The sequence below is a fragment of the Solea solea genome, chromosome 8, assembly GCF_958295425.1.
Source record: "Solea solea chromosome 8, fSolSol10.1, whole genome shotgun sequence".
Lineage (NCBI taxonomy): Eukaryota > Metazoa > Chordata > Actinopteri > Pleuronectiformes > Soleidae > Solea > Solea solea.
Window position 1 is genome coordinate 10,849,372 of NC_081141.1, and position 15,477 is coordinate 10,864,848.

The 15,477-nt window shown below is 39.6% G+C and overlaps 2 protein-coding genes across 2 annotated transcripts; one reads left to right on the top strand and one right to left on the bottom strand.

The window, feature by feature from the left end:
* The first annotated feature begins 2,105 nt into the window (after positions 1-2,105).
* On the top strand, positions 2,106-15,131 carry LOC131463445 (cell division cycle protein 20 homolog B-like). The gene is made up of 12 exons (XM_058635152.1): positions 2,106-2,199; positions 2,538-2,597; positions 8,903-9,125; positions 9,547-9,677; positions 10,114-10,165; positions 11,572-11,676; positions 11,861-12,072; positions 12,160-12,254; positions 12,427-12,655; positions 12,903-13,028; positions 13,210-13,333; positions 14,445-15,131. The coding sequence occupies exons 1-12, from the start codon at positions 2,155-2,157 to the stop codon at positions 14,540-14,542; spliced, it is 1,500 nt and encodes a 499-aa protein (XP_058491135.1). The 5' UTR covers positions 2,106-2,154; the 3' UTR covers positions 14,543-15,131.
* gpx8 (glutathione peroxidase 8 (putative)) lies at positions 4,489-7,843 on the bottom strand. Its single transcript, XM_058635154.1, has 3 exons — positions 7,564-7,843; positions 7,120-7,381; positions 4,489-4,965 (listed from the first exon to the last, which is right to left on the bottom strand). The coding sequence occupies exons 1-3, from the start codon at positions 7,768-7,770 to the stop codon at positions 4,802-4,804; spliced, it is 633 nt and encodes a 210-aa protein (XP_058491137.1). The 5' UTR covers positions 7,771-7,843; the 3' UTR covers positions 4,489-4,801.
* Positions 15,132-15,477: the final 346 nt, after the last annotated feature.

Sequence of the window (15,477 nt, forward strand, 5' to 3'; positions counted from 1 at the left end):
TAAGGAAAGCTCCAAACCACACAGACTCCCGCGGGAAAGCAGGCGGAAGAAAATAAAAAATAATTGTTGCCTGCATGTGCTGGAGGATTAAAACTATTTCATTTGCCTCTGGGCAAATTTCTAATAAAGCATGTTTTTTATTTATTGAAGTATACAGGCGTCAGACACATGTATTTTAAACTTTGATTTTCTAATTATCTTCTATATTTGCATATTGTGCATCCTATGATATAAGTAATAAAAAGTGCCTTAATTATGGTTTGCCATGCATGGAGGATGAAGGCACGCCCTTCAATTTTGTCGTCTTTCATTTTATTCTGTATTCCTTTGTTCTTATGGTGGAAAAAAGCTACACAAATATAATCATTTTTGTTATCATTGATGTAAATGATACGGTCAATGTTGTCGTTTTCTGCCCTTAAATAAAGGTATATAAAAATAAAGTACAACAGCACAATTAATTTCCCTCTGGAGCAAAAACAAATGTTCATAATCAATATCGACTAATTTAAACTTCTTCATGGTGAAAAACTGTCCTTTGACTTAAATCCTCCTTAATATTTCTGAAGCCAAATAAATTAGGCAGCTAATATGGAATATATAAAAATAAAGTAATTCATTTAGTAGCTAATTATAATCCCTCATCACAAAGTAAACAGGTGACCTTTAGGTGACATAAAGCACGTGTTAGTTAGTTAATAATAGATGAATCAGAGGTTGGAGTCATGGAGCACATGTGTCGTGGCCTCCTGCTGGTCGGTGCGCACTGGTGGAGCCGTGGCGTGGAAAGTGCGTATGCAGGCTGGAGCTCGGTGTTGTGGGTGTGTGAGCGCATATGGAAGTGGCAGGTGGAGAGAACGTGCGCCCGCTCGCGCGCTTCAGCCCACTTAGCGCCACAGCAGCTCGGTCTAACTAAGCGGTGTGCAATCCGCGGGACCCCGGCGCGTGTCAGAGAGAAGAGAGAGGGAGAGAGAGAGAGAGAGAGACTCCAAGCTCAACGTATATTTATTAAATGAAATGTCATTTAGTGTTATGCTGCTGGTGTGTTTGTTTTAGGTTTTATTTGTGTGTAAAATAATTACTCTTTTATAGCAATGATTTTGACTAAAATAACATTAAAAAAGGGGCAAACATATATTTTCCTGCATTATCCACTCATACACTATTTGACTAAACTGAATTAAAATGAATTATTATACCCTTGTATTTTATTTAATAGTTCAGCTGCAGGGAAACTTAGCTTGTGTTTTAACTGTTTATTATTATTAATATCATACACACACACACATATATATGAGTAAAAACGCAATCGATATTATGAATATATACTATAATAATGTGTATGTATTAAGTGTTCCTTTTCTTTGAAATTGCCTGTGTTTGAAGAGTGTGGCTATAATGTAAAACGAATGCTCTGTAATTTCTGTCATTTTGGGATACAGTAAATGTTGAGTATTAGTAGTACACATTTGCATGCATATGGTTACAGAAATAAATATAAATAGTAAAATAAAATATGTTAGAATGTGCCACTGTATGTGCCATTTTGAACAAATATCCCTTATATTTCTTACTTGCGCCCCTGCCCTGAAATACGAACACAACTCATCATCCTCATCATCCTCATCATCTTCATGGTCAAAGCTATAATCAGCATGAATCCTCCTCTTCGTCTAAATTGCTGTAATTGAATAGACTTTCTTCAGTTGAACAGTCAGGGTCATGTGTTGCTGCAACAAACAGTGACATGAGCGTGTGTGTGCTGGTGGTCCAGGTCATTAACTGATAACACGCTGCCGCCTCCACCTTTCAATAGTTGCCGCGTTGCTCTTTTTTATTGTATCCGTTTTTGTTTCCAGGAGAAACCAGGACGCACACATAGAGAGGGAAAGAGGGTGAGGGGGGGAGAGAGAGAGAGAGAGAGGGAGAGAGCGGGCAGGGGGAGACACCTCCTTCTTTGTACAAACAGGTCAAACCGCCTATGGCAGAGCAGAGGACGTAGGCCCCTGCTTCCCGCTCCTCTATCCGCCCGGGGGACAGTATTTAAGAGTGACACCCGTCCATGAGGAGAGGAGAGGAAGAGGCAACAGGTGCAGCAGGCAGCAGCAGCAGCAGCTCAGCCTCCTCACACTCTGAGAGGAAAGCAAATATTACATGAAGGTGCGTCTGAAACTCACAGCTGCAGAGACACATGACTGGGTGAGCCTTTACGTTTTGTATGTTTAAATAATAATATATATATATGTATATATGAAAAAATGTCCAATATATGCTTTATGGCTTCCCTGCTTTCACATATGTCCTGTTGCTGTTGCTGCTGCTGCCAAGCAACCACTTCAAAACACATGACTCTTTCTCTTTAGTTGAACCATGCACATCACACTGAGCACACCATGCATTAATAATCCATAACTGTGCTAAAGCTGTAGGTTTAGCATGTGGCAAATGATATGGATGATGATGAAGCAGCAGCAGCAGCATCACCTTGATTTTTTTTTTATTCTTTTACTCTTTTGTTTGTTTGTTTTCCTATCCAGGACAATATGAGGGACATGTCCAGAGATTTTGTAGGAAAGAGGAAGCAGTGGCTCTTTAAGGTAAGAGGAGAAATAAAAGTGTATATTCACAGATATAGACATACCTGCTTTAAGGGCACTGTTTTCAAGGTGTTATTGTCTGGCATTTTCACGCAGAGAACTGCAGCTCATGAGATATTTTCTTTATTCAGTATGTGATAAATCCCAGTTCTGAAATACTCGCCTAACAACTTTGTCACATTCCAAAGTTAACAAGTTAAATGACCGTTATTCCTCATTCTGATGCTCAGTTTGAGCTTTGAACTGAGTTACTGCAGAATGAAGGGCTGATTAGATGAGGAGAAGTTGAACGAGTGTGAGTTGTACATGAATAAAACAAAAAAAAGTGACTCCTCCACGCGGCTCCAGATCTGGTGGTGACAGTGTGGCAGTGTACCGCTGCTGGCTGTGCTCCGGCAGGACTGACAGCTGCCAGCTGCACTCCTCACTGCTGCTACCACCTGATCTCCAACTGCTGCAGACACCGCCACACACTGTGGACACCACTTCACTCACCTGTGTGGGGAATGACTAAACAGTGGCACAAAGATGACAAGGGGAAAGAATGAATAGAAAAACATTGTTTGTCACACTTAAAGGTCCAGTGTGTAACTTTTAAAGGGGGTTTATGATTGTCCATTAGATGTCAGCATTTCTTACACACTGGACCTTTAGTGTAATATCAGTTCAACATTTAGTCAGATGAGTTTGTTTGCATGTGCAGAAGGCGGTTGACTTGTGACTGGTTGGGAGGCAGTGTAATGTTAGCTGACGTTCCTCTGGCCAGCTCACACTGCTCTGCTACCTTAACAGTTACGTTCTGTCCTCGCAGCATGTTTGACTGGAGCATCCTTCAGCCGTCAGAGGACAGTGAGGTTTATGTACAGGTGGAGTGCGTCCCAACAAAGATGCTCAGTGTCAGTGTGTTGTCTTTCAGCTCTTTGCTGTGGCTGGCTGGTAGGCAGTGTCTTGTTAGCTGGTTGTTTGTGTATGTGCCAGCTTACCTGCTGCTGCCCTCCAGCTGTCCATTCAAATCCAGCACACTTAAAAACCAGTGGACTGGTTTCAGAACTGCGATTGTGCATTCCTGATTAGAAGGTTTGAGTGAGAGGTGACAATTTCCCCAAGAGAAATATCATCTATACTTTATAGAACTATAGAGTTCTGGGGTCTGAATTTAAATAGAGTCTCTGAGATTTTATCAAATCAAACTTAGGACTTTTTGAGACCATTCTGAAGCAATATTAGTATTAATATTTGACATTTCAGGACAGCACTGGGCTTACAAACTGTTTGTAAACTTCCTTGCAGTTATTTTTAAGCATGGAGAATAAAGAAAGAACTATACAACACAGATATAATCATTTCAAATCAATATAAACCCTCCTTATCCTCAAATCTAATGCTTGGGGTCAATTTGACCCCAGCAATTTTAAACCTCAAGAAAATCTTTATAATTAAAATGTATAAAAAAGTTTTTCAGGTATTTTAGGTGTCTTTGTTGACTACCTATTTAGCTCTTTTAAAAATATGAAAATCACCATACAATCTCACAGCTTGACCTAAAATTAATAGCTTCATACTATTTTTAACGTACAGATGTTTTCATTTCATTTCAGTCAATAAATATGAAGTAAAAAAAAAATTATACAAACAATTTTTCAGAAGGGTTAAGTAACATTAATGTATATAATATTTTATATTTATTTGTGCATAAGCGTATCAGTTCCTTAAATTTAAAACATTCACTTTTCCAGGCTCATTAAGTAATAAACCGTTTTATTTTTGGATGGTATACAATTTGCTGGGCTCAAATCAGCCAATATCAGCCAATAATAACTGCTTTTGCTTAAAAAAACATATTTTTGTGGAAATATTAGAAAAGTAAAAAAAACAACAACAACAAAAAAACTAAATCCAACATTTTTTTGAGGGCTGCAGCAGTGGTCATTTAAAAAAAATGGAATGATTGTCATCGGTCACCACAGGTTGATCTCTGTTACACACAGACACTCATTCAGACAAGTTTACATGACTTTCATTCCTTTGAGTCTAAAGCTAGTGGATCTTTTTCAAAATCTTTTACGTGTCTAGAGTAAGACACAGCGCCGACCATGCTCGCTTTAACAGTTTGTATCTTCCACCACTTTGTGTTCCTGTCCAAACACAGGAAACACCGAGACAACAGAGCAGCAGCGTGTCCGCTTATTGATCGATAGGCTCCGTCATAGCTCCATGCGTTTCTTCAGGATGATTTCTCGCACCATCACCGTCACTTCTTGCCGGATGCTTTCCATGGGCTCATCGGCTCGCCAGTAGCGCACGACCTTCCCCTCTGGATTTACCAGAAACTTCCAGAAGTTCCACTTTGGGATTTTCTGCACAGAATCTAAAAAACAAAAGTAAAAATCAATCAATCAAAAGTCAATGTGCTCTTTAAATTGTTTTCGCTTCAGGAATCATGTAGAACCAAAGCTGACAACATGTGTTTAATTTCATTTAAAAAATAGCAACACAACCTTCAGATATTGTGTAAATGGGCTGTCTTACTAGCAAAATTAAAGGGAACAAACATATTCTTAAAATATGGTTGACCTAAGCATGCATCTATTTACTACTTTAAACTTTAAACCATGGTTAAAACCATTTTTTCTTGTGTCCCTGCTGGAAGCCTTGTTTTCACCTTTCCATTTTGAACTGAACATTAGTAACCACAGGTCTGGAAAAATGTTATTTAATCATAATCAGACAATTAAATTCTTCAGTTGCAACTATGCACAGCACAGGGAGAAGTGTGCAAGGAATAAAACTACTTCCTGGCATAACAGACATTTACATTAGGGATGGGAATCAGTATCAGTCAGATAAAAATATAAAATCTGATACAATCCAAAAATCCTGTGTATAACATTCTTAACAATGCACAGACTGTAAAAATGTAAAATAACATTTTAGCTGAGTCATGTTTGGGCTGCTTATTTCCTCTTCTTGGGAGAAAAATACTTGCAGTTGGTGAATTACGTCTTTGAAATGACTCAGCACAAATGTGTTGTTAACAGCTTCATAAAGTTCATAAATGGTCTAAAAGGACTGTATCAGACTAATATCGGTAGATACTCGAGTTTGTGATATCGGTCACACAATGTCCCATCCCCAATTTAAATGACTTAAAATGTAGACTTTAAACACCCATTTAACTTTAAATTTGCACCTACAGTACTGTGTAAACGTCTTCAGCCACCATTAGATGTGTTTAAGCAATGCTATGAGCAGATATAATTATGTATTAATGTCTATTATAATACAAGAAAGTAAAGACAATGTGTACCAAGTATTTAAAAAACCTTCAAATATAGAAATAGCTTCTGTGAGCTTAGTATTTATTTTGACCTGCCCTTACACTTGCTCTGTGGAAACCTAATTATTGTCATTAGCAACACCTTTGCCAACTTGTCCTACTCATTCAGGTCTGTTATGCCAGGTTTTTTCAAAACATTCTTTGGCATTACTTGCACATGTCATGTATACGAGTTTAAAGGGCTTACATTTATGTAAAATAAGTACAACAGCAACCTTTAGCGATTAAAACAGTTAGACACTGTAGACTAGCGTGTGGTTGCCCAGGTTCCCTGAAAACAAGGTTTTATGTATTTTTTAGTTTTTTGGCTTTTCCATTAGGGATAGTACCTGGTACTTTTTAGTACCTGCTCTGACGAGGTTCCAAGAGAGCCGAGCTGATACTATATATAATTGATACCCAACTAACCTTTTTAATTAACTGATTTAGTACAACTGCTTTGCTTGTCACTAGTTTGTGTGTCTGTGTCGCGTATGAAACAATATCACAGCAGTTTCATGCAGCTTTGCTGTGACGACCCCGTCCACATTGAGGCACTATATCAGAATAGGGATGGAAACTGGTACCCAAACTGAGTAGAGTCGAGCCGTGCCGAGCTGTATAGAACTGTATAGTGGGAAAGTGCAATGAGTTAACCTTGGCTGAAGCTTTGCTTCTCTGACCAAGAGAAATTACTATCCACACCAGCACATCTGTTGCCAACAACTCTTCCACACATCTCTACTGTGCATACCCTAATTTTGCGTCTGCTCTGATCAAGATGTTTTTGAGAGGCAAGAAGACCAGGTTTTCACAACCGATTGGAAAAAGAGCCTTCCTGCATGGAGTTTGCATGTTCTCACCGTGTGTGTGTGGGTTTTCTCCAGGTTCCACAGTCCAAAAACATGCAGAATTACAGATTAGGCAAGGGTGTACCCTGCCTATCGCCCTATGTCAGCTGGGATTGGCACCAGCTACCTCCAAGGAGGGTAAAGTGTAGAAGATGGATGTTTCCCTAACATCTGATAACATATCATGTTCATTTTATGAATGAAAACAAGACAGTTTGTATCAGCAAGGCTGCTCTCAAAGTTACGTATAACTTTATAACTTTGTTAAAACAGCACAGTTAGTTGTGGTCTGATATTGTTTACACTGTATATAATAGTGACAGAGATAGTTTTAGCTTGAGGTCTTTCCACGGACCTGTGAGGAACTTGAAGGCAGGTTCCGCCTCTGAGCCCATTATTTTAATCTTGCTGAAGAAAGGGAAGGTGACGCCGTAGGTGGACTTGGCGAAGACCTCGATGTCCCGGCTGGTCCCGGGCTCGGTGTCCCCGAACTGTCCGCAGGGAAAGGCCAGCACGTTGAAGTGAGAGGTGCCCAGATCCCGGTGTAGCTCCTGTAAGGACCTGTAGTTCGCCTCCGTCTGCTCGCTGTGACTCGCCACGTTTACAACCAAAGACGCCTGAGCAGCAGCAGGAGGGAACACAATCACCACAAATAACCTTTTTATATAGATTTACTGGACAAACAAATACATACGATGACGCAGTGAAACCAGACTTAAAGTGAGAGAGGATTACCAGGATACACCCTGCACACATTTTCTACTCTAAAGTGCAAACAGTGGTGATGATGTGGACTTACTTTTCCTCGGTACTTCTCCAAGGAAACTGTCCTCCCCTTCGCGTCTTTCACCTCGAAAGAGTAAAAATCCTTGGACTTCTTCGGCTTCACCAGCTGCGTTTGCAGGAGGAACAAACAGCCCACACCCACGGTCATGCTCAGCAGCACCGTCAGCCTCTTGGCTTTGGGGCTGGAGGACCTGGTAGGGTAGCCCCCTAACGCCTCCATCTTGGAGGGGGGAAGAACAGACCGTGCTCGGTGTGAGTGTCAGGAGGGTCGATCCTGATCCTGCCCGGATTCTGGAGGAGGCGGAGCGCAAAGTTAGCGGAAAAACAGGACAAAACCAGAAACTTAAGCGCTTCAAAATAAAACCGTCTCCGTCACCAAATCACAACATCTCATGACCTCGAAGCACTTTGCCCAGACTTTACAACCCTATCAAGAAAAACATCATTCAACTGTCCACACAATAAGCGAACACTTGGCTTCACTGGGGATAACTTTCTTCCATTTACCAAATCAATTCAAACATGCTCTTCTATCTATTAAAGAAGAGATCTAAATCAACAAATGTACTAACTAACTAACTATGCAAGCTCACTTGTCTATAGGTAAACTCCTGCAGATAAAATGATTATATTATATTATTATATTATAATGATTATAATAATATATATGTAATAATAATAATGTTGACACTGTTTTTGTCATATATATATATATATTTATACATACATTTACTTCTTTATTTTACTGGGATCGTGGTGATTGGTCGCTGGCTGTTTTTGTACGCAACACATTCAAGTTGAAAACAAGTTTTTATTTGTAAAATTTTCTTAATATTAAATAAATCATCATTACATTTCTTAACATTTACATTAACTATCAGCATCCACAACTGAATCGTTGATAACTTTCCAATATCCTTATGAAATCAAAGTGTAACATTATCTCATGGCTTGTTTCACATGAATCCAGGTAACTACACTGTAGCAACCCCTCCAAACAAACCAGCATCCACATGGCAACACAACCACCCAACACTGAAACACCATAACAATATCTGAACAAACACACATGACCCTTTCAGGGGCATTTTAGTCACCATGGCAACAACTTAGGCAAATGATATGATAGTGACAATAATTTGTTGATGATTTGGTGTGGTATAATATGCGTGATATATATTATTTATTATATTATTTATACTTAACAAGATTTTAATAGAAGGGTCAGAGGTCAATGTGAATTGTTTTAGGCTTAATTTTAATGCAGCTTGCTTCAGTTATGAGTGTGTCAATGTCAGAGGAAACTATTTATTTATTTATTTATTTATTTATTGTCGTCTTCTCGTGGACAGCAGGGCGCTCATCAAGGGCCCTACAAGCGTTTCAAGAGGCGGCTCATCTACTGCAGCAGAGACTCCCCTGTTGTAAGTCCACCTGTGGCCTCTGGGAGGCGCCGTGAGTCAGGCTTTGACCTGGACACAGTGTGTCAGAGACTGGAGCTGGACGAGCTGGACTCTCCACCCAGATCCCGTGGAGCAGCAGAGCAGAGGGGCCTGCGGAGAGACTGCCTCACAGGTGATCATGTAACCACAGAGGATTGTAGGAGACCTGCCTGGACCTGCCTCTCACACTGATCTGTTTCTCAGACTTCACAATTTTCTCTTGACACAACTAACTTTCATTTTGACATGACTGGTCAATCTAACAAAACTCAATCAACCGACAGTGTTATAGCACTTTTATAACAAATACATTACTTTAATTGTGTTTTACACGTTATGGACAAAAAAATGTAGGATTAACTAGTTTAAATGTTAAAACTTAATAATTGACTTGAAGATTCAGATTGAAAACCAGTGCATTCATAACAATAAAAGTTGAATTTCACAACAACACAGCTGTAACAATAACATATAAATACATTTGTTCCATAACTGTGTTGTAATAGATATTAATATCTCCTGCCCTCATCTGTTTAATTATCTATCCTTATCAGAGACAGCAGTGGACGGATGTGGGGCTGTTCCAACACCATCACATGGCGCGATCAGTGTTACAATGCCGATAATTTCATGTGATGTCATCTGTGCCCGAGGACGACCTGCCACAGGAAATGCCCCAGAACAGGTTTGTTTGAGGAACATGAACCTGTGCTACTGCAGTCATGCATTGTTTTTGTTCTCAATTGCATTTTCAGACTTATACACACACACTAAAAATGAAGTAGTGGAAATAATGAATTGCTTCTGTTTATAGCTTTCAATGAGTTTTAAAATTGAGACAAAAGCAGAACAAATGATTCGTTCAACAACTGAAACATAGTAAGAACAGCAGCTCTCACTATGGTTCAAGTAACAGGTTCAATATTCTGATTATTAGTTTTAATGTGAGAAAAATATACACAAGACATAATTTTAGATGATTCTGCTTACTGCAGCTTTAGTGGAGCTAAATATGTCACACGATACAAACCATCATTGTTAATGTTAACTTCTACAAAGTCTCATGAATTAGTATGTTTGAAAAATGTTTATAAAAACAGTAATTGATATTTTTTTCACAGGGATGGACATGGAGAGCTGCAGATGAAGGAGATGTCAATGCACAACAGACAGGTAGAATGAACCTGGTCACTTTTTTCATTCTCTTCAGACAGAAATGTTATGCGATACCTTAGGAATGTGACCAGGAAATAAAAACAAATAGCTAAAACAAAGAAAAAAAGCTGCTTGGCCTGGCTATATTTGTGTCTTTATAATCACCCTGCAACACAAATGGGAGTATGGGAAAATGTGTTACAGTGCCCATATAGTATTGGAACAATTCCTTTATTTTTGCCATGGACTGAAAACATTTGGGTTTGACATCAAACGATGAATATGAGACAAAAGATGAACATTTCAGCTTTTACTTCTAGGTATTTACATCTGGATCTCATACACAACATAGAAGATAGCACCTTTTGTTTGAATCCACCCATTTTTCACGTGAGCAAAATTATTGGAACATGTGACTGACAGGTGTGTTGTGTTGCTGAGTCTTATTACATTGTTTATTCAAACAATAAATAGCATTGAATGTCTACACTCAGTTTCACATTGGGTAGGATAGGTTTTGCATGTGCAGACTACATTTAGAAGTGGAACCAACATGAACACCAGAGAGCTGTCTATGGGTGAAAAACAAGCAATTGTGAATTTGAGAGAAGATGGGAAATCGATCAGAGCCATTGCACAAACATTGGCCAGTACAACCATTTGGAATGTCCTGAAGAAGAAAGAAACCACTGGTAATAGATGTCCAACAGGTAGACCAAGGAAAACATCAGCAGTTGATGACAGAAACATTGTAAAGAAAGACTCTAAATCAACTGCTAGTGACATCAGCAACAACCTCCAGAGGGCAGGAGTGAGGGTATCACAATCTACTGTTCGCAGAAGACTTCATGAACTAACATACAGAGGCCACACCAGAAGATGCAAACCACTCATTAGCAAGAAGAATAGGAAGACCAGGCTGGAATTTACCAAAAAGTACAGAGACAAGCCTGAAAAATTCTGGGACAAATTTTAATGGACTGTGAGACAAAGATGAACTTTTACCAAAGTGATGGAAAGAAATGATCTGCTCGTGATCCAAAATATACAAGCTCATCTGTGAAACACAGTGGAGGTAATGTCATGGCTTGGGCTTGCATGGCTTCTTCTGGGATGGGCTCAATAATCTTCATTGATGACGTAACACATGATGGCAGCAGCAAAATGAACTCAGAAGTCTACAGAAACATGTGGGTTTAAACAAAAGGTGCTATCTTCTATGTTGCGTATCAGATCCAGATGTAAATACCTGGAAGTAAAATAAAGGAATTGGCCTCACTGTTTCAATACTATAGGAGGGCACTGTACAAATTAAAATCATTCTTGACATTCTTTTAATTTAAATAATTTATCATGAATGAAAACCAATGTGTTACCAATGTGAAACACTGTGTTTTTGTGTCAATAATGTTTTTCCATTGCAGGCTCTGATGAGGGAAAACCTGGTCCGGTTCCATTTACCGTTCTGGACAAAGTTCAGGGGGAGTCGATGGTGAAGCTCGCGGCACCGTCACTGCTTAACGATTTCTGTAAGTGAATGCACACAAATCCTGTGTTGTACTTAAAATGCCCTGCATGTTATAGAAGTGTCCTTGCGCCAACACACACCTGATTCAAATAAATAAAGAACTCTTAAAAGCCCATGCTTTAAATCACTTAAGACACATCAGAACTTCTGCAACTGTTCTCTTTGTCCCATCTCTTCACTTTCAGACACTAATGTTCTCGACTGCAGTAGTGATGGTCTGGTTGCATTAGCACTGGGCTCTTCTGTTTACCTCTGGAATTCAGAAACTCAAGCTCTGATGGGAAGGTTGTGCCTGAATCCACAACCAGGACGACTGCACCGTCAGTCCATCTCGTCTCTGTGCTGGAGCAGAGACGGCAGAGCTCTCTGCTTTGGGACCAAGTCGGGGGAGATACAGGTAAACTTCAAGTAAATGGGTGGTATGCAACAGGTTGAATCAGCAGGCTGACAGTTGCGGTGTCTTTGTATCACTCTGACTCATTAGTTGTGGGATGTTGAAAAAAAGCAGACTACGAGGAGCCTGCCTTCACACTTCTCTGCGGTCGGAGCGCTTTCCTGGAAACAGCAGTTAATCAGCAGGTACTGGTTTGGGTTTGTTGAACAAATGACACAGCACATTAATCTATACGTGGTTAAAGGGATAGTTCATGTTTTTTGAAGTGTGGTTGTATGAGGTACAACCACATCTCAGTGTCTTACAATGATCAATGCATCATTTATGTTGTGCAATCACAGTGTCTCAATCAAACAGTGGGTCTGTTCTTGGATGTATACATCACCTTGACCCTCGGGCTCCTGCACCGCTGGTTGGTGCTGCAGTACAGACAGAGGGGATCTGCAGCCTGCAGTGGTCACCAGGAGACGACTGGCTGGCCAGCGGCTCCACAGATGGCCTCCTGCATATATGGGATAGTGACGTTGCAGGGCATACAAGATCAAAACAGCCAGTGAAGACTATGAAACAGCCCAGTGCTGTTAAGGTCAGTAGCAATGAAACACATTGGTTTATTTTGTGTTGTGTATGTGTATTCTATATTTTCAACTAAATACATTTTCTGTGCGCAAACATGCATTCTGTCTTGATCATCACATATCACGTTTGTGCAAACTTGAGTCACATGATCATTTTGGACAAAAAACTAGTCATTGGACGATCTGTTCAAACAATTGAACGAACTCCTGACCATTATTTGTCTTGTCATGTAATCAATGTGTTTGTGTCTCCAGTCAATGGGATGGTGTCCGTGGCAAGGAAAGATGATCGCTACAGGAGGAGGATGGAAAGATGGAGAGCTGAGAATCTGGGACACGCAATCTGGGACATGTGTGACCTCTGCAAACACAAACTCACAGGTGCTTAAAGATACGTGCGAAAAGCTACCAATGTCCACTGATGGCTATTAGGATGTGGAGAGAATTTTAACAAATAAGATATAAAAGAAACACATTTCAGACACTAGCTTTAAGCCTCCGATGACTGCAAATGTATTTTTAGTGTGTGTACATAACAAACACGTAATTCATCTCCTTCCAGATCTGCTCTCTACGATGGGCTGAAAAGAAGCAATTTTTGGTCACAGGTCATGGCCGCCCTCATCACCAAATCACCCGCTGGACATGGGAGTTTCCTTCCCTCAACCCAGTCCAGCAGCTCACAGGTCAGGGACCATCAGTAATTGTTTAGGAATTAGTAACATCTATTGGTGAGACTGTGCAGATTGCAACAAATGTAGGACGCCGCCATTCTCCCCTCCTTTTCTCCATGCAGAACATGGAACTACATTGTCCATCACATACCAGGAGGGACATAAACACTTTCACAACTCTCTTCACTCTCTCTGAAAATTGATTTTGCATCGTAAGATTCCTCTTTAAAACAAAAAAAGCACACTCTACACACACTAAAAAACGTGTTCATATAAAATTCATATCAGCGCTACAGCTGTGATAACCAAAACAAGTTTTATTTTAAAGCAGTTCTACACAACAAGTATTTAATGAGTAGTTACAATTATTCAGACAGACGCAGAAAAACAACTTGATTACTTTATTAATCTCTTTGGGGGAAATTAAAAACTCCATCACCCGCAGCAGTTAGATTAAACGCCTTACAGGAAGCAAGAAAAAAAAAAACACCCCAGGTACCATACAGGTGTGTGTATATATATACGTATATAAACTGTACAAACTCCTCATGGGGGGGAGGAGGGCGAACAAAACAAACAGAAATAACAGAGGGACTGAAGGGCAGGGAGGAGTAGTCTGCAAACAAATAAACAACTAAACTGTCCATAATCACAATTCACAAAAGCATGTGCAATAAAACCATGTGCAATATGGTGTACACACTCACTCACTCACACACACACATATATATGTATATATACTGTATATATACATGTATGTATGTACATACATATACATACATATATACATATATATGTGTATATATACACATATGTATATATGCGTATATATGTACTCCCCTCCCCAATGAGGAGCTCATAACCCCCCCCCCCCCCCCCCCCTTACTGTGACACATAGAACCCTTAAACAGTTCTCATCATAGGAATTACCACATGGTATTTTTAATTACCACAACTCCGTTGACTAATATAATGAATAGCAACACTGTTCTGACTCATTCCTTTCCTGAGCTTCCAGTGACTGTGAAACTGTCTGATACATGTCAGAAACCATTGCATTTGATTTGAAACAGTGTCTTTAAACAATACATTTCAAAATTGCATTTGTTTTGTTTATTTTTAGGTCACTCTCATCGAGTTCTGCACTTGGCCTTAAACCCTGACGATACTCAGGTCTTCTCTGCGGGAGTGGACCACCGTTTTCACATCTGGGATATTTAGTCATCATCACACAGAACTCAGAGCATGTCACTCACGTTTTTCTTGGTGATGCGACTGTGTCAGGCCTTCACATTTCCCGTCATCTGCTCAGAAGTCTGAAGTCAGAAGCCATACCACAATACCAACAAGTCATGCACCACAATGTGAGGGTTTTTGTGGATTATTTATGAGAAATTTATAAACCATTCTTATTTAAGACCTTGGCAAGTGGCAAACCACCATAATGCCACCTTTCTAAAGCCTTGAGTCTTGAGTGGTCCAGGGTCATCTTGTTTTTTTTGTTTTTTTTTAAATTATGGAATAGACCAGGAGTGAATGCTAGGATTGAATCTTACTGAGGGTCAAATGCACTCTCATCTTGATGATTGTTATATAATTTACAAAATTTTCATGATGAGGTATTGAAGAAGAACTGGAACTAGCGACTCAGACCGTTAACTCCTCAGGAAAATGTTTACAGATGTTATAAATCAAGTGAGAAGTAAGTTCATTCTACAACAGACTTCCATTCAAACAGATTTCTTTTTGCAACCAGCAGAGTTGCCCCCCGGTGGCTATTTAACTAATCCATCTGCTTTGACTTAAACTGGACCATGTACATCATGTTCTACTAGTCATTGAGACCATGAGCACTTCAGGGAAAGCTGTGCTGACATTATAAATAAGTGATAATTAGACCAATTTTCTATAGATTCACTTACTAACTGACTGAGTCACCCTCTCATGGTCATTCATCCAGGTTTCAGGCTCTTCAGCATTGGCTTTATTCTCTTTGACTGAAGACATGTCCATAATTCATATACTGTCCATGATTCCATATGCAGCATAAAAGACAGTTGCATATATTTGAAACTATCACCTTAAGTAAAAAAATACAAATAAGAATAGAATTACAGAAAATCTGATGAAAAATCAGTATCAGAACTATATAATCA

What these genes read in the sequence shown, in the direction of transcription:
- LOC131463445 (XM_058635152.1), top strand. Translation starts at nt 2,155, where the DNA reads ATGAAGGTGCGTCTGAAACTCACAGCTGCAGAGACACATGACTGG. An exon ending in TGTCAATGCACAACAGACAG is followed by an intron (nt 10,166 to 11,571) that starts GTAGAATGAACC and finishes TTTCCATTGCAG; the next exon opens with GCTCTGATGAGGGAAAACCT. An exon ending in AACAGCCCAGTGCTGTTAAG is followed by an intron (nt 12,656 to 12,902) that starts GTCAGTAGCAAT and finishes TTGTGTCTCCAG; the next exon opens with TCAATGGGATGGTGTCCGTG.
- gpx8 (XM_058635154.1), bottom strand. Translation starts at nt 7,770, where the DNA reads ATGGAGGCGTTAGGGGGCTACCCTACCAGGTCCTCCAGCCCCAAAGCC. An exon ending in TGGAGAAGTACCGAGGAAAA is followed by an intron (nt 7,382 to 7,563) that starts GTAAGTCCACAT and finishes GCTGCTGCTCAG; the next exon opens with GCGTCTTTGGTTGTAAACGT. An exon ending in TGCCTTCAAGTTCCTCACAG is followed by an intron (nt 4,966 to 7,119) that starts GTCCGTGGAAAG and finishes TTTGTTTTTTAG; the next exon opens with ATTCTGTGCAGAAAATCCCA.